General features: G+C 44.0%; 2 protein-coding genes across 7 annotated transcripts in view; one reads left to right on the top strand and one right to left on the bottom strand.

The window, feature by feature from the left end:
• LOC115096863 (multidrug and toxin extrusion protein 2-like) overlaps positions 1 to 6272 on the top strand; it is a 30439-nt gene extending 24167 nt beyond the window's left edge. For 2 of the 3 annotated variants that reach the window (XM_029612070.1, XM_029612072.1), the window contains exons 13-17: positions 763 to 832; positions 920 to 1052; positions 1440 to 1534; positions 4438 to 4522; positions 4871 to 6272. In XM_029612070.1, coding sequence (XP_029467930.1) covers positions 763 to 832; positions 920 to 1052; positions 1440 to 1534; positions 4438 to 4522; positions 4871 to 5097 — 610 coding nt within the window. In that variant the 3' untranslated portion in view covers positions 5098 to 6272. The remainder of the gene's footprint in view (positions 1 to 762; positions 833 to 919; positions 1053 to 1439; positions 1535 to 4437; positions 4523 to 4870) is intronic. The other variant, XM_029612071.1, reaches the window with a different exon arrangement.
• Positions 6273 to 14404: 8132 nt separating this feature from the next.
• ALDH3A2 (aldehyde dehydrogenase 3 family member A2) overlaps positions 14405 to 25383 on the bottom strand; it is a 38217-nt gene continuing 27238 nt past the window's right edge. For 3 of the 4 annotated variants that reach the window (XM_029611385.1, XM_029611384.1, XM_029611387.1), the window contains 2 exons: positions 19800 to 19936; positions 14405 to 15214 (listed from right to left, as the gene is read on the bottom strand). In XM_029611385.1, the coding sequence (XP_029467245.1) occupies positions 15190 to 15214; positions 19800 to 19936 (162 nt within the window). In that variant the 3' untranslated portion in view covers positions 14405 to 15189. The remainder of the gene's footprint in view (positions 15215 to 19799; positions 19937 to 25383) is intronic. The other variant, XM_029611386.1, reaches the window with a different exon arrangement.

Genomic DNA, 25383 nt, shown 5'->3' with positions numbered 1-25383 from the left:
GCACAATTTTTTTGGGACCGAGCAGGGGACGAAGTGTACAGTGAAGTGTGTTCCCACGTGCCCTGGGAATGAATTTACCTTGTGCCTTTGCAAGGTCACCATGAACCCAGGACTCAGTGTGGCAGATGTAACATTCACTCTGCAAGCTGGGGGCAGTAAAACAACCCAAAGCTCTTGTGCCTTGTTTGGAGCTGGGGATGGAGGTTCCCAGGGCCTAGGAACCTGGACCAGCGATGACCTATGAAGCAAGAGGCTGTAACCCAAGGCCAAGAGGCCCAGCGATGAGGAGTCAGGACCCAGGAAGTCAAGCTAGAAGCAGGAACTGGTCCCAGGGTGCTAGTGTGCCAGTAAATCTTCTTCTGTGATGGCTTGGCCCTTATCTACTGCTTCTTCTTAGTGCTGCACCCTTCCCTGCTCCAACTCCTGCCTTTTTAGAGCACGTCTTAATCCTGTCCTTTGAAGACATGCATTTACCGGAAACTCTGCCTCCCTTCTGACTTTGTGGCTCTCTTCCTGTCACTCTGCCTCTGACGCCTCTGGGATCACCAGTTCATCTGCCAGGGTTCTTGCCAAGGGTTAGTAGAGCTTCACAAGCATCCAAAAGGGGTTCAGTGTGAATGAAGTGAAAACCGAGCACAGCCCCCTTAATTACATCCAACCAGTCTTGCAAGACAGGAGGAGATTCCAAGGTGAGAGCCCAGTGCAGCTCCCATTGCATAAATATTCCTCTAATACTGCTTGTTCTCTGTCTTCTTTCAACAGAGAGATAATTGCTCTGGTTGGCCGAGTTATGCCCATATACATTGTCTTCCACCTGTTTGAAGCAACTGCCGTGAGTTTGCCCATGTGCTGAGTTTTCTCTAACTGGCTCACTTGGAAATTTGTATATTTGAATTTTGTAATTGTTCTCTTCCTGTAGTGCGTGTCTGGAGGAGTGTTGAGAGGAGCTGGGAAGCAAACGATCGGTGCGCTGGTGAATGCCATTGGATATTATCTCATTGGGCTTCCAATAGGAATTGCTCTCATGTTTGCAACCAAACTTGGTATAATAGGTAAAACAGCATTAAACTGAAGGAAGCACCTGGGCATTTTTTCCCTTTACTGCTTTCTGATTATCCTTTGGGGCTATAGAGGGTGGGAATATGGCTGGTGCAGCTCATGTCTGATTCCAGAGACTTATCACCCCTACTTTGGATGAATGTTTTCCTTAATTAAATTCCTAACTAAAAAGTTCCTAATTTTCCCAGATGGTTAACACTGATGATCTTTGAGTTATCACAATAATATAACAAACTAGAGTAATATAGTAGCCAACAGCAGAAAAATGCCAACTGGCCCTGTTGAGGATGCATCCCTAGTATTAACTATCCAGCGGAGTTGGAGCTAGGTCTGGGAATTGACCCTGGGTGCCATCCACTAATAATAGTTTTCCATTTTAGGTCTGTGGTATGGAATGATCGCCTGTGTCATTTTTCCAGCCGCCATCAACGTAGTGTACATTTTAAGAATAAACTGGAAGAAAGCCTCAATGCAGGTAAGCTCACATTCTCCTATGTCATCTTCTTGGATAATGCCTCAGTGTTATCTTCTCAGGGAGTGGGTGGATTTGTGGAGCTGAGTAGTTGATGTGGCTGCATGTACTCAATGGGCTGCATGGTCTTTTTCCTGCCATAATGTTTCTTATTCAAAATACACATGGCCTGCCTATCTATAGTTCTGAGTGGGTCATGACTTTATATTGCAATAGAGGGTACTCCCAGTCAGGTCTGAAATGAGGACCTCAGGACATGTGGAGAGTGACAAAGCATTTAAGTGCCAATCCTTGGATAGCTTTAAAAGCTGCTCTAGGTGTCAGTGGGAGCTTCTTGTACCTGTCCACTGGGGGGACCATGTTTAGTAGTTTGAGAGAGAGAGAGAGAGAGAGATGGACTCTCTACCTGGGTAACATCAAGCTAGGTTGAGAGAACATTGCCCAAATCTCATCTTGGAGTGAGTTTCCTCACTCCGAGGGTCATCAAATGTTCACAAGAGACCACTGTTCTGTTTGTACATCTAACATTGAATGTCAAAGGGGCCCCTAACCCCCTACACTGACACCTAAACCTCACCTCGAGTTACTAGGTGGGCCTACCATAGGGATACAAATACCTATCTAGGGCAATGACACCATGGCCAAGCTCGCTCTCTCACTTGATGCTCTGGGAGCTTCAATTCATCTAAATAGGCCTTACAGGAGGCATCATCACACAAGGCAAAAAAAACCTTACCACCCAGTCCCAGCAGTTATCACACAGCCTAACACATTTATTTATTTATTTAAAGTCTCTTCTATACCGATAGCCGTTCGCACATCGTATCAGTTTACATAAAACAAATAACTTTTGGGCAGAGCCCTTACAAGTAACAGACGAATACAATTAACAGGAAGTATGGATAATACTGAAAAGCATAACAAAAATCAATAAATACAACAACTATAATATAATAACAATGTACAGGATCCAGCGTTCGTAAAGCATTCTTAGTCAAAATTCGGTGGAGGAGGTAACAGGAATGGAGTATTGAAATGTTACTCGATTGCTGATAGAGTGTTTTTTATATAGGGGGTGGTGACATGGGGTAGGCTTGCTGGAACAGCCAGGTTTTAGGTTTTTTTTTTTAATTTGGGAGTAGAGGTCTCGATGCGTATATCATGAGGCAAGGAGTTCCATATTGTGGGGCCTGCAAGGGAAAAAGCTCTACTTATGGTGGAGGAGAGTTTGATAGATTTGATGGATTGGGTACGTAGGGTTCCTTGTAGGGCTGGGCGGGTAGGTCTATTAGAGGTACGGGGGAGGAGGGGGGGGGTTGATCCAGTTGAGGTTTGAATTTAACAGACTTTTATGGATGAGGGAGAGTGCTTTGTAAAGTATTCATGAGTGTATTGGGAGCCAATGTAGTTCGATAAGTGTGGGAGTGATATGGTCTCTTTTATTAGAGTTTGACAGTATACGAGCCGCAGCGTTTTGTAATAGTTGTAACGGTTTGGTGTGTGTTGCGGGGATTCCAAGGAGGAGGGCGTTACAGTAGTCTATTTTAGACAGAATAATAGACTGGAGTACTGTGCGGAAATCAGAATAGTGTAGCAGAGGTCTGAGTTTTTTTATCGTTTGTAGCTTGAAATAGCAGTCCTTTATGATTGAGTTAATAAATGGTTTAAAAGTGAGATGATTATCAATGAGGACACCCAAATTGCGAATGTGAGCGGAGAAAGAGGTAGATGCGTATGCGAGTGGGATAGCTGGAAGCGGCTGCTTATTAGAAATGATTAATAGCTCAGTTTTGTTGGGATTTAGAGCCAGGTGCATGTCTGTGAGGAGTTGGTTAATGGAGGAAAGGCAGGATTCCCAGTTTTGTAGGGCAGTTTGGAGGGAGTCAGAAAAGGGGAAGATGATTTGCACATTGTATGCATAAATGAAATGCTTGATGTGAAGGTTGGTGAGAAGAGTGGTAAGGGGAAGCATGTATATATATTAGAGGGTAGAGGAGAGGGAAGAGCCTTGGGGCACACCTTGAGGGAGACTGATAGGATCAGATTCATTGTTATCAACTAAGACAGTAAAAAAGCGATTTTGAAGTTAAGATCGTATCCAGGCGAGAGCATTACCAGCGATCCCAATAGTTCTGAGGATGTTGAGGAGGACAGAGTGATTGACAGTGTCAAACGCAGTGGAGATGTCAAGCATAGCAATCAGATAAAAGGATCCGGAGTCGGTACCTCTGATGAGTGTGTCGGATAGGGAGAGTAGTAGGTGGTGGATTACATGCAAAAAAGCCTTAACACATTTTGATAAATGACCTCCTAAGTGACTTATCTGGTTATCTAGTGACTACAGAACATACCAGATATTCAGCATCAGTTAGATAGCCAAATACATCCTATTTATCTGGCTGTCTAATGTTTGAACATCAATCTGTCAAATTCATTTGAATTATTCTACATAAGATCCATATTCAAAAGTTATCCGTCTAAATGGCAAAACCGGCATTTTCAGCCACTTATCTGGCTGAATTCTAGTTAACTATTTATCTGGCTAGACTTTAGCTGGATAAGTTGAGGGCCTTCTGGGGAGGAGTGGAGTTAGCTAGATTGTGTTGCTGACCTGTCCTAAACATACCCAGTTCACGTTAGGATAGCCGGGTGTATTCAGCTCTGGAGCAGTATGTTGAGGATAAGGTACATGCTGCTGCCTTCTGCCCATCCTCTTCATTTCCTTGGGTGAAGACACCTCCATGTCACTTCATTCAGGGACTTGCCCCCCCCCCCCCCCCCCATGTGTGGGGAATAATTTTCCCCATTCCCCTTTTCCCAGCCGGATTAAATTATGCAGAGTACATGTGCAACAGACTCTGGCTGCCTCTGTCTTCAGACTGAAACTGAGCTGTGCTTATTTCTAGGCTCAGCATCGAGCAGGTTTGAGGTGGTCGATGACCTCTGATTTGGGCTCAGATCCCATCACAAATAAGACAACTCCTGCCTCTGGTATGTGTCACAATGTCACCATCTTCCACACTGATGCGCTCTTCTGTTCATCGTTTGCGGCCCTAAGTTTGCTTAAAAGCAGATTTAGTTTCAGATCTGTTTCAGTTGCCAGAACTCTGCATCTAGCATTGTAAGAATGTTGGAAATTTGGGGGCATGGGTTGGGCGGAGGGCTTTGCTTATGTTCTTTAATGACATTTATTCGGCTAAAATATGTTTACAGCAACGAAATCAAGTTGGGTTAAGTTTCTATAGAGCTGGGCCCTGAGAGTAAACCTTAATTGAATTCTTTGATGGCGTTTTGTCTCTGCCTTGCAGTCACACTAACACAGGACTTAATGTTTTGCAGCAGGAGCCAGCTCCCGGGATGGCATGTGCCTGTCTGATCTCAGAAAAAGTGAGAGCCACGTGGACCAATTGCCAGTGCCGGCTGATCCCTTTCCCTGTGCTGTCTCTACGGTCGGGGAGGTTTTACCATTCAGAGTCGTGCTGTACCGGCGGGGACTCACTGCGCTGGCGGCCATTGCCATATTGTTAATGGGAGTTTTGGTAAAGCTCTCAGTTGTCGTTGACTAGAATGACGACAGCCAACAGATCACTTTGTGCCTGAAAGAGGAAGCTGATTTAGGATGTAATCTGCACCGGGCAAGAAGAGGGATTATTATGAGCACGCAGTGTTCCTGGTTCCTGCTGTTTCTTGGGCGGGATGATGGAATAAAGTGCTGGCTGTGACGTCACGATTAACCTCTTCACCACTGTTGGTGATGTCATCAAAGACTAGAATTTGACCTGAATGCAGCTTGCACTGTTCCTTACCTGGGTTTTATTATCATCCCTCCTTGCTGAGCCCTTGGCTGCCATTTGTTTTGTAGAGATTGTGTGCATTAGGCTTGTTTTTTTGTAATTATTGTTTTTATGTTCGTGCTTTTACGTTGTTTCTGTTCCTGGATGCTGCTCAGTCTTTGTATGAATCATGTGATTCCAGACTGAGGGGGACGGAAGTTGACACCCCCCGCAACCCCCACACACATTGAAGAGACTCTCTGCAGCCGTGTGGGAATTGTGTGATTTTTGGCACATGCTGGGGGAGTAATTAGCAGGGGAGGCAGCCTGTCAGTAAGCCAGTCACACCAATGCAACCACAGTATCATTGATCTTTAAGGTGGATCTGTGATCTTTGGTGAAAAATTACTCTGTGTAACTGCACTGAGGCCGCTTGTTTGGACTTTATTCCCTTGGATGTATATTGGCCGCATAACTAGCGTTCACTGGGTCATTTTTCCTGTAAGTGCAGAATATCAGACTTTTTCTGTTTTGGTAAACTCTTGTTGTGTATTACTGAATGCTAACGGATAAGTTACAGGTATCATTTACAGCCTATTTGTCAACCTTTATTTCTTCCTAAACAGACTAACCCAAGAACTGCTCAACTTTATTGAAACTCCATTGTGAAGTGGTTAGGAAAAGTTTTAAGCCCGTCACTATATGTTACAAGTCCATACTCAGTCTGAGACTTAGCTGGACAAATTGCCGCTTTGAATTTTCCACCAGCTATGACTTATTTGGCTAAGTTGTTATCCAGACAAAAGCCTGATGAGTCAGGAGTGTTCTGGAGCATTTTGGGGTGGAGATGGCTGATTTAACTGGATTACGTAGCCTCCAAAATGTACATTCAACCATGTGGCAAGCTGTGTGCTAGGCTGAGCACGGTCTGTAGAGGGCAATAAAGGCATTTCCACATGTATAACAATGTTTTGCCTGCAGAAATATGGTATTTAATTATTGCCCCCTTAATACATGGAAAAATGCACGCATGGTTCTACAATCTGCATATTTTTCTCCACGTTGTAAAGTCTAGGCCAGGAGCTGGACATCAAACAACACCTGTAGTTATTCAAAACTATGCACATTGTTTTAGGTGAAAAAATTACTTACAAAGAAGGTACTAATCTTTATGGGTAATTTTTGAGAAGGCATTAATCAAAGCAAAATTACAGATGTACTTTTTCTTTGATTATGATGCAAACCCTGTGAGTAAAAATAATTACTCATCTGTTTATTTCTTCATGTCTTGATTAGTTAGAGCTCTCTTTTTCATGGGCTCCCCAAGGACTCACATCTTGTCTTCAGCATATTAAGAATGTGGCTTTTTGCTTCCTTGTTTATTCCTTCTCAGCCCTTGGAATATTATTGTCTAGCTCAACATGATCCTTCTTGTTTTCCAAACACTCCTTAGACTTGTCATGCCCTCATTCCATGCTCATTCCTATTCTCTTCATTCTCCTGTGGCCTCTCCCCTTGCTGTCCCAACACAGAATGTAGACAGAGCAGGTGGAATACCTGTATTAAATGCTGCATCACTCACCTTCAAGGTATTTCTCCACTGGACCAGTTTTCTGCCTCTTTTCACATCTGGTCTTAAAGCATGACCCCTGCACCTGTTGGTTAACCTTATCCTGTCCTCTTGGCACAGGGATGTATTTATGGTATATCTTCTTTTGTATCTTGCAGTTTGATTCCAAACCATCTTAAACACAAGTATGTAAAAGATACTTATGTAAGACAAAACGGTATTTGCAATAATGTGTTAATTATAACAGGGTAGAGATTTCTTGCTAATATTAAGTGTCAAAAGTCAGACGTTACAGTAATTGATGGGTTTCCATGTAAACCACATTGACGTAACAAATGATTTATGCAGTTACTCAAGGACAAACTAAACTAAATTAAATCAGAAACATATGCTAGCATAAGCATGGCTGGACCTGTGCAGTGGAACCCAGGCGCAACCTCTGGCTCTCTGCTTCACAGATGAGCCTGAGAGATGGAAGTACAAGGGTTTGCTGGGGTCCTCATGTTAAACACACTACCAGAGAACCCATGGGATGGGATGATAAATATGGCTTTCAGGGCTCTGCCACTTTTACACTCGCTGGGAACTATTTACACGAATGACAAGTAAGCAATTAGTGGCTGATAAGAGCACAAGAATGGGCTGAAGATAGAATTATCAAGAGCACGTTTCAGTGCTAACAAGTTAAAATGGAAAAATGCTTCCATTAAACTATTTTACCAGAAAAAAAAACATGGCTGAAACAAGATGAGCTCAAACAAAACCAAGAGAATAAATGATTCCTGTAGAAAGTTAACGAATGTCTGAGGATGCAAGTGCAAGGACTGATGGAGCAGATTTGGCAGGCTTGAGTAAGGGGCTCTCTCCGTTTGTTGGTTGGTTTTCTGTTAATTCACGTTGCGTTGGTGGAATGAAAAGCAGTCTGGTAATGATTAATCTCATTACAAAGAGAGAGGTTACAAACTGCAGCCACGTGATAACCTTAACTAAAGGTCAATTCAGACTAAACAATCCACGTTCCATGCGACTGTATAATGTAAACCGTAGAGCTCATGGGACAGGCGGCCTTCATTTATCCACAGATTACGTGCCTCCCCCTCCATGTACCATGACCCTGTCAATGTCCTGTGTCCTTGCTCCGTAGGTGCCATGTCTAGGTGGTCGACTCTTCTAACTGCAATCCCAATGAACTGTGATGGGCCATTGGTGCTCCTGCAGGTACCTTTCTAATGAACTGGAGTGAGAGATTGCCAGATCTTTGGAAAATGGGCCATTAAGCAGTTTTCACATGGCATTTCCTCGTTCAGATCATATTTGAACCAGGTACCTAGAAGTTCCCAAGCAGCCCTGGCGGGGCAAAGCCTGCATGTGTTATATCTCAGGCCTGACTGGTAGGGTGGATGGGGGATCACAGGGAAGACAGGGTGCAGAGGGCAAAGGTAAACCTCTGCAGTATTATGTCAAGGACAGGTCACAGGCATTGTAGCAGGGCAAGATACACCCAGCATAGGAAAACCAAAGTGAAACCTAGAAGTGAAATGCTCTGAGTCCTTGTGCCAGGCAGCATGAACCCTCCAGTCTTAATACTACAATAAGATAAGTGGGTGCCAGTGCCCTGGAGTCATCAAGGCTGCTGCCTTCCCTCCCGCACATTAATGCCTTAGTGTCCTTGCTCCTGCTACTAGTTGCTGTCTCACTCTATTTGATGCACTTGCTACAAGTTAATGGGCAGATACAGTAAAATGCGTGGGAGAGCCGGCGCTCCGAGGTGAGCACCCAGGCCACTCTCCTGGGTGTGCGATTTTGTATTCAAACGAGGGCCTGCGGTAATAAGGAGGCGCTAGGGACACTAGCGCGTCCCTAGTGCCTCCTTATTGGCAGAAGCGGCAGCTGTCAGCGGGTTTGACAGCTGATGCTTAATTTTACCGGCGTCGGTTGTCAAACCCACTGACAGCCACGGGTTTGGAAAACGGACGCCAGCAAAATTGAGCATCCTTCTTCCAACCCGTGAGCCGCGGGCTGATTTTTTTTTTTTAATTTTTGGGGCCTCCAACTTAATATTGCTATGATATTAAGTTGGAGGGTGTACAGAAAAGCAGTTTTTTTCTGCTTTTCTGTACACTTTCCCGGTGCCGGCCGAAATTAACTCCTGCGTTTGGGGAGCGTTAATTTCTGAGAGTAAAATGTGCAGCTTGGCTGCACATTTTACTTTCTGATTGGCGCGGGAATAACTAATAGGCTCATCAACATGTATTTGCATGTTGCGGGCGCTATTCGTTTTTCGGGGGGGGGGGGGGGTTGGAGACGCATTTTCCTCACGCTATTACCCCTTACTGTATAAGGGGTAATAATAGCGCGTGGAAAACGCGTGTCCAGATGGGGGCTAACGGTGCGCTCGGCCTGAGCGCACCGTTCTGTATTGGCCTGAATGTGATTTACCCCTTTATGTTCCTGTCATTTTAAAATATCATGTCTGGATGGGGAGCTTGTTTTGCTAGTAATTAATAAAAGCTACTGGTGGCAAAAGACAGTGTTTTCTGCAGTAAAAAGATCTCATATTTTAAAGCCGGAAGATTCCCCTCTTAGGGCAAGTCCTCTCTGAACCCAAGGAAAGCTAAGCATTGGTGACCCCCATCCTTTGTGCATGGGCATCCCAAGGGCCCATCCACCCCTGTAAAGCAGGTGAATACCCCAGGGAGCAGGCCAATGCTAGGTTTAGCAAATGACCTCCTCTGACCCCTTTTCTCCTTGCAGGACACTGCTGGAGGAGGAACAGGGAAGCAGCTGGTAGGTGCCATTAGAAACAGCAGGGGGGGGGGGGTCCAGTCTCTTTGAGCTGCTGGAGGAAATGTCATTGATGTGTTCAAGCTCAGAATATGAGGTGCACATTTTCATAGCCGAGCGGGGCATTGTATGTGATGCCATCAAGCACCTTTTATTTCGTCTGGTCTGTGGGATGCTATTAGCCCATGAACATCCACTGCTGGAAGACTGGGAGGGAATAGCACAGGAAGGGTAGATAAGAGTGCCTCACGGCACAATGGGAAACCAGTTTCTGCTAAAAAAAACAAACAAACCCAATGGTTTTAGATCAATTTGAATTTTAGAGGGTGACTCTATTGAGAAAATAGTAATAATTCCCAAAGTACAGGGGAGGGGGTTAAAAGTTTAAAAAAAAGATGACCATGTCCGGAGACATCAGTGCTCCCATCCACCCTCACATACCGTGGATGCCAGATGGAGGCTTCTTACTTAGGGTTAAATGCAGACAAGCCCAGAAAAACTCTCCCTCCAAACCTGATGTCACCAGCTTGCTGCATGGAGGCATCAGTCTGGCTTGCAGTCCACTGCAGCTCCGGCATTTCTAAGTAAAATCAAAATGAAAGGAAGACTAAAAGCAGGCCTGGCTCAGCCTGCAGCACTGGATAAAACCCCATTGCTCCGGAAGGAACGCTCCTGGTTGGATTCCCAGCTCAGACGGTCAGAACGCAATGGCAGCGGTGGTTAGGTAGCCAGATTTAGGGCTGAGGGTTGCGGAAGGCGCGCTGGCAGGCATGCCCTGCTGAGGAGGGATCACCGTGCTGACGTTTGGAGGGAATTAAAATAAGGTGAATGAAGGGTCATGGAGCTAGATCCTAGGCCTGATTGAGCTGAAAGGTCCAAGGTCCGGATGTGCAGAAATTAGGGGAAAAGCACAGGACTGCTTCTATGGCCAAGTCCAACAGCAAAGCACATTCAAGCAGCAGCATTGTCTGAATTATCAAGAAGGCTGCTCACCCCATAAAAATATTGATAGCAGTAATTTTGCTATGGGTTTGACAATTGCTTGGTTTTGATTGTAAATATTACTACACTTAACATAAGACATAGGGATAATCTGCACAGAGCGGCAGTTACTACCCTTAACATGTGACACCACACATTGATCATGTGCACACAAGTGATACCATGCAATCATATGCATGCATGTGATCATGTACACACGTGATACCACACATGCTTCATGTACATGCATGACACCACACATTGATCATGTGCACACGTGATACCATGCAATCATATGCATGCATGTGATCATGTACACCCGTGATACCACACATGCTTCGTGTACATGCATGTGGCACCATGCATTGATCATGTGCACACGTGATACCATGCAATCATATGCATGCATGTGATCATGTACACACGTGATACCACACATGCTTCGTGTACATGCATGTGACACCACACATTGATCATGTGCACACGTGATCCCATGCAATCATATGATTGTGATCATGTGCACACGTGATACCACACATGCTTCGTGTACATGCACGTGACACCATGCATTGATCATGTGCACATGTGATACCATGCAATCTTATGCATGCATATGATCATGTACACACGTGATACCACACATGCTTCATGTACACGCATGTGGCACCATGCATTGATCATGTGCACACAGTGACGCCACACAGTGTGCCTGCTTATGACACCATGCATCACGTACGTGCATGTGATAGCATGCATTGATCGTGCGACACCACCCAATTCTGTGCCTGCATGTGACACCATGCAAACGTGTGTGCCTGTGATGCCATGCACGATGCATGGCATCACATGCACACACGTTTGCATGGTGTCACACAATCTATACGTGGCATCACATACAGGCACACGATGTGCCTGTATGTGATGCCACGTATAGATTGTGTGCTTGTATGTGATGCCACCTAATGTATGCCTGCATGTGACGCCATGGCGTTTTCTCTGTGGTGAACCTCATGCACTCAGCGTGGCAGCAGTTCTCATTCAAATTTTTGTTAGCAGGGATTGAGACAAGTAGTAGTAGTAATTAAAAAAAAAAAAAAAAGGAGGGGGACAGTGTGGTAACAGTTTAATAATAATAGAGCAGGCTAACGTCTGCCCTAGCCCAGCAGGAATATAAGCTGAGAGCATGCTGTGCAGAGGAAAGGCTTTAGCATCCAGTCTCTTCCTCCTTCTACACCTATCACCAATCAGTGACCAGGCAGGAATCTAACAGGGGCTGCAATATGAGCTCTTCTGCTATGGCTAAAGACCATCAGACTGAGCTGGATTTGAACCCGTATCCTAGAAGTGAAAGGCTCTCTAGAGGTGAGACAATCCCACAGCTTGAGAGGTTAAGGGAATTGTCACAGTATTACCTGGTCTAGGGTAATTAGAAGTTGAAAGCTGGCAACGACAAGAATATTTCTAGAGGTCAAAGTATTTAAAATGTATACAGCAAAAAACGTAACAGTCTTCCCACCCTCTAGTACAAATCCTCTTGAATCTTGACACATGAGGACTTTGAATCTGTAAAATATCAAGCTTCAGGGTATGAGTGGGTTGTCCTGCTTCCTTCTTTGGCTAAGGTGCAGATGTAATGAAGATACATACATCTGGTTCTATAGCATCGCATATGTTGAAGGTCTGCGATGACGTGAAGATCATCCTTGATAGAAAAACAGTTTGCTTGTCGTTCCCGCCTCATCTCTCTTTGTCATAGGCTAAGTTTGCCCTGACTTTACAGACCTGGCAGGCTCAGGCCTTATTAAGCCATCTTGGCTAGAGGTGGAAGGGCTCAGTTTGTCAATCCTTTTGAGTTCTTAGGTGGAACTGTTTATACACATCCTCTCTACCCTCAGTTGCGTAGAGTATTTAAACACCGTGGGGCCCAAGACACACAGAGGGACAGACGCTTTTGAAAATCTTCTTACTAAAAGGAGCTCCTGCAAATTTCTCTCTAAGTTTATAATTACATCAGAGATGTGGTTATTAACGCCGAAAATGATAAGCAACTGATTTCTAGATGGAATGCTGATTTATCCTTGAATTTGGATAGTACTGGGATCTGGCGTTCTCTTCAGTAGCTTTCTGTTTGGGATAAGAACAAGGATACAATGCATAAACTTTTACAGCATGATGGTGCTAGCCATCGGTTTTTGCGGATTATGTTGGAGAGAGGGTGGGAGGGTAGCATCCTACTTTCATAGGTGGTGGGGCTGTGCTCTTGTAGGGAATTTCTGGCCTGCTATTTGCCTACAGGTATCCGACATTGCTGGTAAGCCTCTTGCCCTCTCTGGCCCCTGGGTAGATGGAAAACTCATTCCTCCGTTTGGTGCATGCCCCTAAGCCTGCCAACCGTGTTTTTCTGGAAGTCGACGCTCAGCCTGGGTCATTGGAGGTCAGTGGTGTCTGAAATGCCTATCATGGACAGTATTACCTAATTGCTGCGGGACAATCTGGAGCGACACAAGCAGATTTGGGAGCCCTACTGGACCTGGCGCAGAACTGCTAGGTTTTTGTTTTTTTTAATAACTTTGCTTTTCAGGGTGGGAACTGACCATCTCCTTCTTACCTTCCAAACCTGTAACTTGCGCACTGGTACCCAGTGTGCTAGAGTTCTTTTGTTTTTGCTGTTTCAGTTTTATGACCTTTTGTTCGCTCTGCTTGCTGTAATGCTCTTTTTGTGTGCTTTCACCCTAAAAAAAAAGTAAAAAAAAAAAAAAAAGCTAGAATATACAAACCTGATCCTAGTCCTAGCCAGGAGCTCTAAAAGCCACAAAAGTGAAGGAGTGGCAGCAGGATTGCAGGTTGGCCTGCTGGCTCATCCTCCGGGGAAGTGAATGGCTGTGGCACAACAGCCCAGTGGCCTCAAGCGCTCCATTACAACACAAAGGAGTACATTTTCAAAGGCTTTAGCTGCTAGAGATGCGAGGAGGGTTGAGCACCTACTGTCAATAGGAGCCTAAAACTTGGGTGGCTATGAGAGCAGATAAAGTTACATGCTGCTGCTGCCGCCTAAAACCAGCGCCGAAGGTCCCTAAATCTAGGTCTGCAATTCATTTGCATAAAGGCAGGGTCTTCAAGTCAGCTGATAATCTTCAGAAATATAGGCACGGAGCAGTTTTTGAAAATTGCTCCTCGCGTGCAAGTGAGAGCACTTGCACGCGAGGAGCAAGTGAAAAGAAGAGCATTTGCAGCACAGTGAGAATCTAAAATCAAAGCCTGCAGGAGGTGGGAGGGACAAGCACCAGTGGGGCCAAAATGAGCTGAGTTCTAATCCCACCACATTACCTCCCCTAGGCCTTGTGTTTAACTGGACATACTGGGTAATATTATTGTGGAATTCCCCTGCTCCCCCTCCCCCCCCCAGGTCCTGCTGGGAGAGTAGGAAGTCTGCGAGGATTAATATTAACATTGCAATGAACAATCTTAATACACACCAAAAACAGACACCCAGGACTCCAGGCAGCCACTATACTTCAACGGCAGAACACTTTATTGATCAAACGGTTAATTCAGTATACTATTTCTAAAATCAGCCTGCTGCAGATTCAGCTCAGTCCATTTAAACAGGGGCTGCACAAGAAGAATTATTTTTAAAAAACGCCAGCCACTGTGTTTTGGATTTCAAGTTCTGGAAAAGCAATAAAGCATTTTGAGGCACAATCCCTTCTCCCACCCCTCTACTTACAGACAAATGTTAGAAAAGAAGAACTCCCCAATATACAATTATCAAAAGTATTACTTTAATTTCAAAAGCTTAGGCAAGTTAATGCACTTTTTTTTTTTTTACACAAATTTATTACACATTCCTTCCCTGACTGCTAGTCACCCACTGCTTGTGGATTGCTCTATAGTGCCAGAATCCTCAGCACTGCGCTATTCCAAAGAGCAAACCCGCAATGGTGAGGCACCAAGAGGTCAAGCGACGTCTCAATCTGCTTAATCAGCACATGATGGGGGCCTGGACCCCACAAGTCAGATTCTACTTTTGTATCACCTCAACCATATGGGGCCACCTTAGACAGGAGACAACGAGAGTGACAGGAATCACCTTAAGCTTTTTTTGAGCAGTGTCCCGTTAAAAAGTTTCCCATTTAGATGTGCAAGGAGTCCACAGTAATGAAAAGCAACAGTGCTCAGAAATCCTGTCCCATACGAAGCTTTAGGATTATGTTTAATTGTTTGGTGTTTAGGATTTTTTTTTTTAAAATAGTATTATCTATGTTGTTTTAAATTATGGTTTTTAAAAAGCTCTTAGGATTACTGCCTGCTTCTGAATTTTCTTTGTGTCATGGTTTTTATACATTGGAATTTTTTATGGGATGCAGACTGTCAAATCAGGCAGTTAAATCACAGCCTCCAAACAATTTTGGTGCATTCAACATTAAGGAATTAAGAGAATTCTTGGATTTCTGCATTATAGCATTTTTTGTATAGAAGAATTTAAAAAGAAAGCCAAAGGAACTGGATCAGAGTCCCTGGGAGAACGCTGCAAGGCCTGGATGCTCCCTTCACCTCTCACTGGCTGAACGCTGCCTGCAGAAGAAAGCACAAAGGTTAAAATCTGCAAATCCTAGGCCCAGCTAGCAGGGTTCATATGACAAGCAAAGAAAAATACACTGGGAGATTCTGAAACTGTTCCAGAGCTTAAACAAGGTCCCAGTAATATCACATGCAGCAAACAGGTTTGTGAGGTCATGTGGGACATTTAGTGTCCGATAGTACCTGTGACATAAGAACTTAAGATTTGCCATACTGGGTCAAACCAAAGGTCCATCAAGCCCAGTATGCAACCGTGACCAAGCCAGGTCACACGTACCTGGCAGGATCCTAAAAGGTAGACAGATTCCAAGCTGCTTATCCCATAGGTAAGAAGTGGATTTCTGCAACTCCACATTAATAATGGTTTAAGAACTTTTCCTCCAGGAACTTGTCCAAACCTTTACTAAACGCAGTTGCACTAACAGCTTTCACCACATCCTCTGGCAATGAATTCCATTCTTTAGAACCAGGACTATGCACAGGGAGAGAGGCAGAGAAAAAAAGGGGAGCTCATGATTTTATAGATATCTGTCATAGCTGCCCCCAGCCGAATCTTCTCCAAGCTGAACAGCCCTAACCCTTCAGCCTTTCCTCAGATGGGGAGCTGCTCCATCTCCTTTATCATTTTTAGTTGCCCTTCTTCAAACCTTTTCCAGTTCCACTATATCTATTTTGGGATGGTGCGACCAGAATTGCAGACAGTACTCCAGGTGCGCTCTCACCCCAGAGTGATATAGAGTTGTTATGACAGTCTCCCTTTTATTCTCCATCCCTTTCCTAACATGTTTTGATGGCCACCGCACACCGAGCCATGGATTTCAAAATATTGTCCACGATGATATGGAGACACTTTTCCTGAATATTTAATCTAATTTTGTGTAACTACAAATTTAGTGCATCACTTTGCATCTGTCCAAATTATTTAGTTTTTTTATACCACTTCTATGAAAAGACAATCTAAGCGGTGTTATATTTCATCTGCCATGTGGATGCCCAGTGTTCCAGCCTCACAAGGTCTTCCTGCAATTTATCACAATCTGCTTGTGATTTAACTACTCTGAATAATTTTGTATCATCTGCAAATTTGATTACCTCACTCGTATTCCTGTCCAGATCATTTATAAATATATTGAAAAGTAAGGGTCCCAATACAGATCCCTGAGGCACTCCACTGCCTACTCCCCTCCACTGAGAAAATTGACCATTTAATCCTACTCTCTGTTTCCTGTCTTTTAACCGGTTTGTAATCCATGAAAGGTCGTCGTCTGCTATCCCATTACTTTTTAGTTTTCCTAGAAGTCTCTCATAAGGGACTTTGTCAAATGCCTTCTGAAAATCCAAATACACTACATCTACCGGTTCACCTTTATCCACGTTTATTAACCCCTTCAAAAAAAATGAAGATTTATAAGGCAGAACTTCCCTTGGGTAAATCCATGCTGGCCATGTCCCATTAAACCATGTCTTTCTCTATGCTCTGTGATTTTGTTCTTTAGAATAGTTTCCATGATTTTTCCCAGTACTGAAGTCGAGCCCTTTTTAAAGATTGTATTTTTATTTAAAAAATGTATATTCCACGCCCTCCACAGTTCAGGGCAAGGTACAACTGAAGAGAGCCTATAATCAAATAAACCTTGGTTACAAGACAAGCAGAACTAAGGAATACCTGAAACATTAAAAAACCCACAAACATTCAGGGGAACACGGATTCTCTGACGAGTGACTGAAGGCAATGTGCCCCACCAAAAGCATCTTTAAAACTCTGTTCACTGTTTGGGAATCAGATAGAAAATGGAGATGGGCTGGAAGCAAAGGGCTGGAAGCAAAGTGCCAGTCATTTGCATCTCCGACCTCCCCTGCTGAGCAGATCTCAAGGCCCTCTGAGACACTGCATTAATCCATGGTGCCCTCACATTGTTAAGAAACTTGTCTGAGCAGCGCAGCTTTGTATGGGGAGCCAGTGAAGTGATTGGAGAACTGGTGTTATACTGTACTTGGTGCTGGCTCCAGTTAGTAATCGGGTTGCCAAGTGCTGCACAATTTGTAGAGCCCTTAAAGAATAATGAATCACAGTAATCCAGAACTGGGAATATGAGGGCTTGTAGTGCAGGACGAAAGTCCCCCAGATTTAAAAGGGGTTTCAAATGATGAAGCATGCACAGGTTCCAAAATGAAGTGGCTACCACAGATTTAATTTGAGGATGCATAGACAACTCCTGGTCCAGAATTACTCCCAAGCTTTTCACTTGCTTAACAATTGGCAACTTGCATCTATCAAATGCAAAAGTATTTGGGGCAACCATTATTCAGTACCTGCTCAAAATCATTAACTCTGTTTTATCAACATTCAGTGCTAGTTTGTTATGCTACAACCAGTGTTTCATAGTGGAGAGACATATTGACATAAATCAAAAAATGTGGCAGCACAGGATGACATTGCTGAGATTAAAAAAAAACAAACTGCACATCATCAGCAACGTATCTCTTATAATTTACCCACTAATCCTGCTAAAATTCTGGTATTACATTGGCTACCCTCCAATCTTCAGATACAATAGATGATTTTAATAATAGGTCTACAACTTCATTTTTGAGTTCCTTCAGAATTCTGGGATGTATACCATCTGGTTCAGGTGATTTGATAGGGCAAACTGACAAACTAAAGACTATTACATCTTCCAGGTTCACCATGATTTGTTTCGGTTCCTCCAAAGCATCACCATTAAATACCATTTCCAGTACGGGTATCCCCCCAACATCAATCTCCATAAACACTGAAGCAAAGAATTAATTTAGTCTATCCGCTACGGCCTTATCTGATGGTCTTTAGACCAGTACTATAGACTAATGCTCACACTGGGAGACGGACGACCTGTAGCTTTTGCTAGTTTTTCAAACAGCAGGGCAGGGTTGCAAGAAATAGGAGGCATCAGCAGGTAAACAGCGATAGGAGGCAGGGAAATAACTGCCGCTTATGAGGAGGTGGTTCAGGCTTAGTTTACTGCTATTGGTTTATCTACCCGCCTTCAGCTGCAAGAATGCCAGACAAGCCTACAGGAATCAAAAGTGGGCCAAACCTCACCTGCTAGAAAAGGAAACTTTTCTGCTTATATATCTCAGTCGGAGCTCTTGTGACAGTCTGAGCTTATTCCAGCTCCGCACACTGCACTGTACAGATTTAGCTTTCCTTTTAAAAAGGGATAGCCCAAGGTCAGAAAGAACACCTATGAGCTATTCTGAGGGCTGCCCAACGGCATGGGCCAGCTGAGTACAAGACAGCCTGGGTCCTTTTCCAGAACCCCAAGTGATGACAGGTCCAGTCCTCTGCAGGTTCCCTTTAATACAAGAAAGGGGACCACGGGTGTCAGAAAAGATAAAGGGGAACCCTGCCTCCCCATCCATAAAAAAATACCAAAACAAGAACTTCCAGAGACTTAGAGATCTCTTTACAACCAGGGAAAATTCTGTCCCATCTGTCACCTGCAGCCCACATCCTCTATCTGCAGTATATTCGTGCCAGTGATGAGCACCAGTAGATATTTGTGCTACATCTACACCACAGAGACCCAGCACAGTCCGTAGGTAGGCTCCATTCCCACAAGCCTTTCACTTCTGTGAGAAAAACGTATTTGTATGTTTTCAAAGTTGTGCTGGGCACATAAATGCATTGTAGTGGAAATCACTTATAAGAGTTCAGGACACGAGGTGGACCAGAACCAGCCCCCACCTCCTATATAAAACCTCCACATGCTCTGCCACAAATGATAATCCCTGGAATAAACCAGTGAAAGGCCAGAGCTCAGAAATGAAGCTGCACTGGCTGAGCTGAGTGTTAACAGCATGTACCCTTTTATATTAAATCAAATCCTTCATTTCCTTCAAGGTTATGGTGAATTTAATTCTTAAGCGAAAACGATCATCATAGGAACATTTCTGCCCATTGCTAAAGGTCATCTTTATAAAGAAATCACAGCACGTGCCGACTTGTTCATGCAAAGCTGCCGCAGATGTTCACGGTGGAGCACATCCTCCCTCCCTGTGCCAGTGCAAACACTCACCAGCGCCTACTGACTGCCAGGAAACCCTAAGGAGGTGAAATTACAGCGGCAGGCTCTCTCCTAGGATGCACACAGTCTCACAAGTCTGGTGCGAGGAGCAGGAGAGCCCCTTATACCCCACACAAAACAGCTGCCTGCGCTCTGCTTAGAAGCGCTGATGGTCTTTGGGATTCACGGTTTTAAGAAATTAACAGGTGAAGACCATTTCTCCTCAGAGTCTCCAAATGGACATGTTAGGACCTCACTCCTAAGCCCGGGCAGGACGTCAGTCTCTCTCAGATTTACTGCTCGTGCTCTTGCACGGTACTGGAGAGATCCTCCTCCTGGAACTCGCAGGGTGCAATATAATCCAGGCACCTGGGAAAGCCCCTCCCCCCATTTATTTATTTATTTTTTAATTTAACACACACCAACTTACAAAACTGGAAAAGACCAAACAGACAGTTATGACAGTATAAGGAAAAACTCAGTATATAGTAACTGTCCTCCAGTCCCAAAATCATTGCCAAATCTTCTCGCACCTCAGCCTTGCAGTGATCCACTCCAAAACTGTGATTTCTGCCACTTGCTGGCAGCACCGATCCATCCGATGTTTTGTTTTCCAGCAGCACGCAACAGTATATCTGGCAGCACGTATCAAGTGTGAGTGCAATGTCCTCTGGGGAGGAGACATTTATTTATTTTTTTAAAATTTGTATTCTGCACATATCCAGTTGATCATGGCGGATGACAAATGTAAACATTCATAATAATGATAATTTTTATTTTATAATTTTGCTTTAAAACCACAAAGTAAAATGCATAAATCGTTAAAAGTTAAAAAATGAATAAGAGGGAATCCCAGTCTCCAAGCAGACAAAAAACAAAAAAAGAGAGAGGATGTTAACAAAAGTGTTGCTCCTGTAACAGTGATACATTTGTACTCAAGCAGAAACCAAAAAAACATTTGAACAAACTGTCACCGGCACCACCTATGGAAGAATGACCCCCACCGTACCACATCCTCTCCAGCACACGGGGGCTTGAAGAACTAAATTCAGAAGTCCAGGTCGGATGCCGATAAGTGCGGCGAAGAATGCGTAACATTAAGTCTTTCTGGCGAGTGCGGCGAGAGCAAACAACCTGTTCCAGGGACTGCCAAAGATCAGAATCACATGTCCGTAAAAGAGAGGGGGAATCTCACCCCCGCTCCCCCCCCCCCCCCCAAAAAAAGGCCACAAAACTTCTGTAAAATGCAAAATACATTCCAATTTGGGATTCTTAAAGGTTAAAACATAGCGAAGACCTCACAAAGCTTCAGTAGGAACCGGCCCTGGCAGGAGTATTCAATAAAGTCTCTCTCAATTGCAAATGTAAGTAAAGTAAGTAACGAGTGAGGTGGTTTATGAAAGCCAGAGTGTCTGATCTGCACACAGCTGACTTACGAACTTGAGTCCCTTCTGGCGACATTGCTCAGAGGGGCCAGTGAGGGATTATTTTTCAGTGGAGAGACACCACAGTAAGCTGCCCAGCATTAACATTTACCGCCACACAAACCTGGCGCCAGATGGGTAAGGTACGTGCAATAAGAGGCTGCCATCGCGTTCTTCTCCGTACCCCTGGGTTATCCCCAGGTGAGACCAAGCTAAAACCCTGTGCCCCCTCCAGATTCACCCAGGACACAGAGGAAGAAGCAGGAGGGGGAGGAGTTCCCAGCCAATAATCTCAAACAAAATAATAAAGCTGATAATGAGGAAGGCCCATAATCTCCAATACTTCCTAGCCCTCTGCAGAGAGGAAGACTTGATCCTGGGGTCTTTACGCTGCCAGATAAAAATTGGAGCATGAACTATTTAAGTCAGAGAAGACTCATTGGGGCACAGCGCAGAAAAAGAATGAAAACTGAGCAGGACTGACATTTTAATAAGGGCAATTCTCCCTGTCCAATTAGCAGTAATAGCATATTCAGAATACGAGAACAGCAACTCGGATCATAACCAAGACAGCAAACCTCAGGGCCGACCACAAATTATTAGCTCCAACAACATTTTAGTTACCCCTATACCCACCTCTCTATCCTCCACACCCAACCCCATTCCACGTCCCCCAGGATTAGATCCCATACAAATACTCCAGCCGTAAGGACCCTTGAACCAATAGATCTATCTTGAACCTGTGAGAGCCCTCCAAAATGTAAAGGAACTCCAGGTACTTTCAAACCTCGGAATATGGATCATGGAGGTGGGCAGTCAATTTATAATCAATGGTGAAAAGCTGAGAGACATCCTCATCTCCAGATGTAGTTTCTGTGGGACCTCAATCTTCCATGACCAGGCAGCAAATTCACACTGCGCCGCCACTATAATATACCCAATGAGACACCTGAATTGTTTATCTATGTCAAGAAGGCCCACAGAGAGCAGGAGTAACTCTGGGGATTTTGGTAATTTAATATTAGTTATTTCAGCCACAAGCTCTAATACCATATCCCGATACCCAGAAACGTTAGAACAGGTCCATCAAACATGGAAAAGAAAAGTTACCACGGTCTCCATAGCTGCGCCAACAAAGAGCACAAGTCTCCGGGTGTATTCTAGCTAATCCTGAGACAACTACCGCCCAGTCTCAAATCTTCCCTTAATAGCCAAACTAATAGAAAAAATTGTACAGAAACAGCTGGCTGAACACCTTGACAATAATAACATACTGTATCCATCACAACACTGATTTCGTAAACATTACAGCACTGAGACACTACTACTCACACTAACAGATAACATTCTAAGAGGTTTTGACAGCGGAAAACATTACATTCTAATAATGCTAGACTTATCGGCAGCATTCGACACAGTAAACCATAAAATACTACTAAAAAGACTAGAAGAAATTGGATTACATGACAAACAATAAACTGGTTCAGTTCATATTTAAACAATAGGTTTTTTCAAGTTCAGATCAACAACATATTATCTGAAAAGGTCACTCTCGAAACAGGAGTACCGCAGGGATCGGCCCTGTCTGCAACCCTGTTTAACATATACATGCTGCCCTTATGCCACCTATTAGCAGGACTGGGAATCGTATATTACATTTATGCAGATGGTATTCAACTAATTCTTCCAATCGATGATACAATAGAGAAAACGTTAAACCTAGCTAACATGTACAGGAAAATTAGTTCTTACCTGTTAATTTTCGTTCCTGTAGTATCACGGATCAGTCCAGACCGAAGGGTGAGCTGCTACACCTGCTGGAGACAGACGAATACTGAAGGGTTTCAGGATAGGCTCTGTCCTCATATAGGATATCCTTTCAGTTTTAGTCTGTCTCCACCTGCTGGAAAGGAGGCTCAACCCACAGTCTGGACTGATCCGGGTAAGTACAGGGAACTAGACATTATAAAACAACTGCTAAACCGTATGGAACTGATGATTAACATTGAAAAAACGGAATTCCTACACCTAGAACGAAAAAACATAGAAATTATTCAAACTCCAATAATTCTAAAAAACAACCTGAAAATAGAACTAGTTGAAAAAGTATGGAACCTTGGAATAATAATGGACCCAGAAATCAATCTAACACAGCACATATCGCTAAAAGTAAAAGAAGGCTATGCGAAACTCATGATTCTCAGGAAACTAAAACCCCTAACACCAGTAAACTTTAGGACAGTGCTCCAGGCACTAATTTTCTCAAGCATGGACTACTGTAATGCATTTTTACTAGGACTCCCGAATACAACATTAAGACCACTTCAAATACTACAAAACACAGCAGCCAGAATACTAACTGGAAAAAGAAGGAGGGATCATATACCGTATTTTTCGCTCCATAAGACCTGTCAACCTAATTTACTACAACCCCCCCCACCCTCCTGACCCCCCCCCCCCCAAAGACCTGCCAAAAGTCCCTGGTGGTCCAGCGGGGGTCCAGGAGCGATCTCCTGGGCTTGGGCTGTCGGCTGCCAGTAATCAAAATGGCGCCAACGGCCCTTTGCCCTTACTATGTCACAGGGGCTACCAGGATGAATTTTCGGGTTAGTGTGTGCTAACCCGAAATTTTGGGTTCCCCGGAAAACAAAAAGCCCGAACTGCGGGAAAAACAAAATTTCCTGCGGTGGGCCGAAGGCTGAGCCAATAGGTTCAGGCTTCGCAATTATCTAGTCCTCACACATGTATTTCTCGTTGTTTGGATGGATTTCAGGTTGCCAAGACAGGGTTTACCTATTGGGAGTGAAAGCAGTCCCTGCTTTGAAGAATCTTTTTCAGGCTAACTATCCCCCATTGGTAGAATGAGGGAGGAAGTGATGTCGCCTCTAGAGATGGCAGCCTAATAGTGGAGCTCCTGACCAGACTCTACAATCAGCTGCCATCCCGACATTGAATTTGCTTACCTTGGCAGTGTGAATTCAGATTTGAGGAAGTTCTTCTTCACCAGCCGAGGCGTTTCTCAGGCCCTCGGCTGCGGTGAGGAGTAAAACATGGCCGCTGCTGCCCACAATTCCGATGCATCGGAAGATGAAATCTGCCCTGGAGATGAGGTGGAGGGGACACCCTCGAGGGCGGATTTCTGCCGATGGTTTGCCAAAATAAGCCAGGACATGGTGCTTATTAAACAGGAGTTCGGCGGTATGTTTGCAGAGCTGCGGGGCAAAGTTGTAGAGCTCGGTAATATCGTGGCAGAGGTGGACTAGCAGTCGGAAGAGCAGGCCATTGAAGCAGTGTCATGTCAGGAAGAAGTGGCAGGCCTTTCACATTTGTTGGTGGAGATGGAAGAGTGTATGGAGGACCCAGAGAACAGGTCCAGGAGGTCAAATCTGTGCTTTCAGGGTGTCCCTGACCTGTGGATCGCCCAAATTCCTCTCTTGTACAGAATAAAGGTCTGGCAATAATTAAACATTATTGGCGCAATAGGATGTTCACATACCAATATCCACTAGAAACCAAACTGTGATCCACTTCATTGACATTGTAACTGGACAGTTAGAAACAGCAAGCGCCAAAAAATTAAAATGAAAACAAATACACATTTGGACCACACCAAACAACATATAATCATGAGAAATCTCCTAATTAGAATAAAAAAAAAAAAAAAAAAAGGAGGTACAAAAAGATCAATAGTATAAAACAAAATTAAAGAAGAAAACAACAGGGCTCCAGGCTTCACAGGTTTAAAAAAAATATACAAAAAGTTATATGGCTGGAACCAAGTACTAAAAATAACTCTGAAACTTAAAATCATGGATCAGAGCATAGTGAAACAGCCTCAGGACCGGGCTCAAAAAATTGTCCAGCAGGTATCAGACCAAATAAGCAAACTCATGAATGGATCAAAGCAAAAACAAAAAACAAACAAAAAAACCCCCACACACCATAAAAAGGAATCCAAGTAATAAGAAAAAAATAATCTCTGTGTGTCTTCCAGCCACGTCAAAAATGAGACTCCTGCGAAACCCCAAAATCATGCCGCTGCTTACATACTCATCTTCCAGGAGAGGTAGCCTGGTTCAGAAACTTGCCGAGGAAATCTTTAACCATAGTGGCTGAATCAAAATAATGATTTCCCAGCAGACTCCACCCGCATACGGCAAAAGTAGTGTTTCTGAAGTTTTTTTTTTTACTTCCACAAATGCTTGCTTTTTTTTTTTTTACCACTTCAGGAAAAATAAGCACCCGATTCTCCCGATAGGAGAGAGAGTGCCTTTATTCCTAGCAGCTGTCAATATTTTCAAGCCATCCCCGAAATTATGCAGCCAGAGGATCAGAGCTCGTAGTTCGCTGCCCTGCTTTAAAGTAGGGGCGAGGGCTCTATGCATCCATTTTTACAAGGAAGGCCGAGATACTCAGGAAGCCAAGTGGATAGGAAACCAACTGTATCTGCTGTTTTCTGCATTTTCGGGGATACCAATAACCTGTGAGTTATTATTTATTTATTTATTTATTTATTTTTATATACCGGAATTCCTGTATACAATACAAATCAATCCGGTTTACATGAAACGATAAGTTGCCCTGGTCTGTGAGGTCCGACCGGGGCTTTTTACAAGGAACATTGAACAGAAACAATAAACCATTAAACCATTATGGCATTTCCGGTTCTCAGTTACCTTCCTACCACTCTGAG

Source organism: Rhinatrema bivittatum, chromosome 8, assembly GCF_901001135.1.
Source record: "Rhinatrema bivittatum chromosome 8, aRhiBiv1.1, whole genome shotgun sequence".
NCBI classification, from domain to species: domain Eukaryota; kingdom Metazoa; phylum Chordata; class Amphibia; order Gymnophiona; family Rhinatrematidae; genus Rhinatrema; species Rhinatrema bivittatum.
Note: the sequence above shows the minus strand (reverse complement) of the source record. Positions and strands in the feature narration are given on the sequence as shown.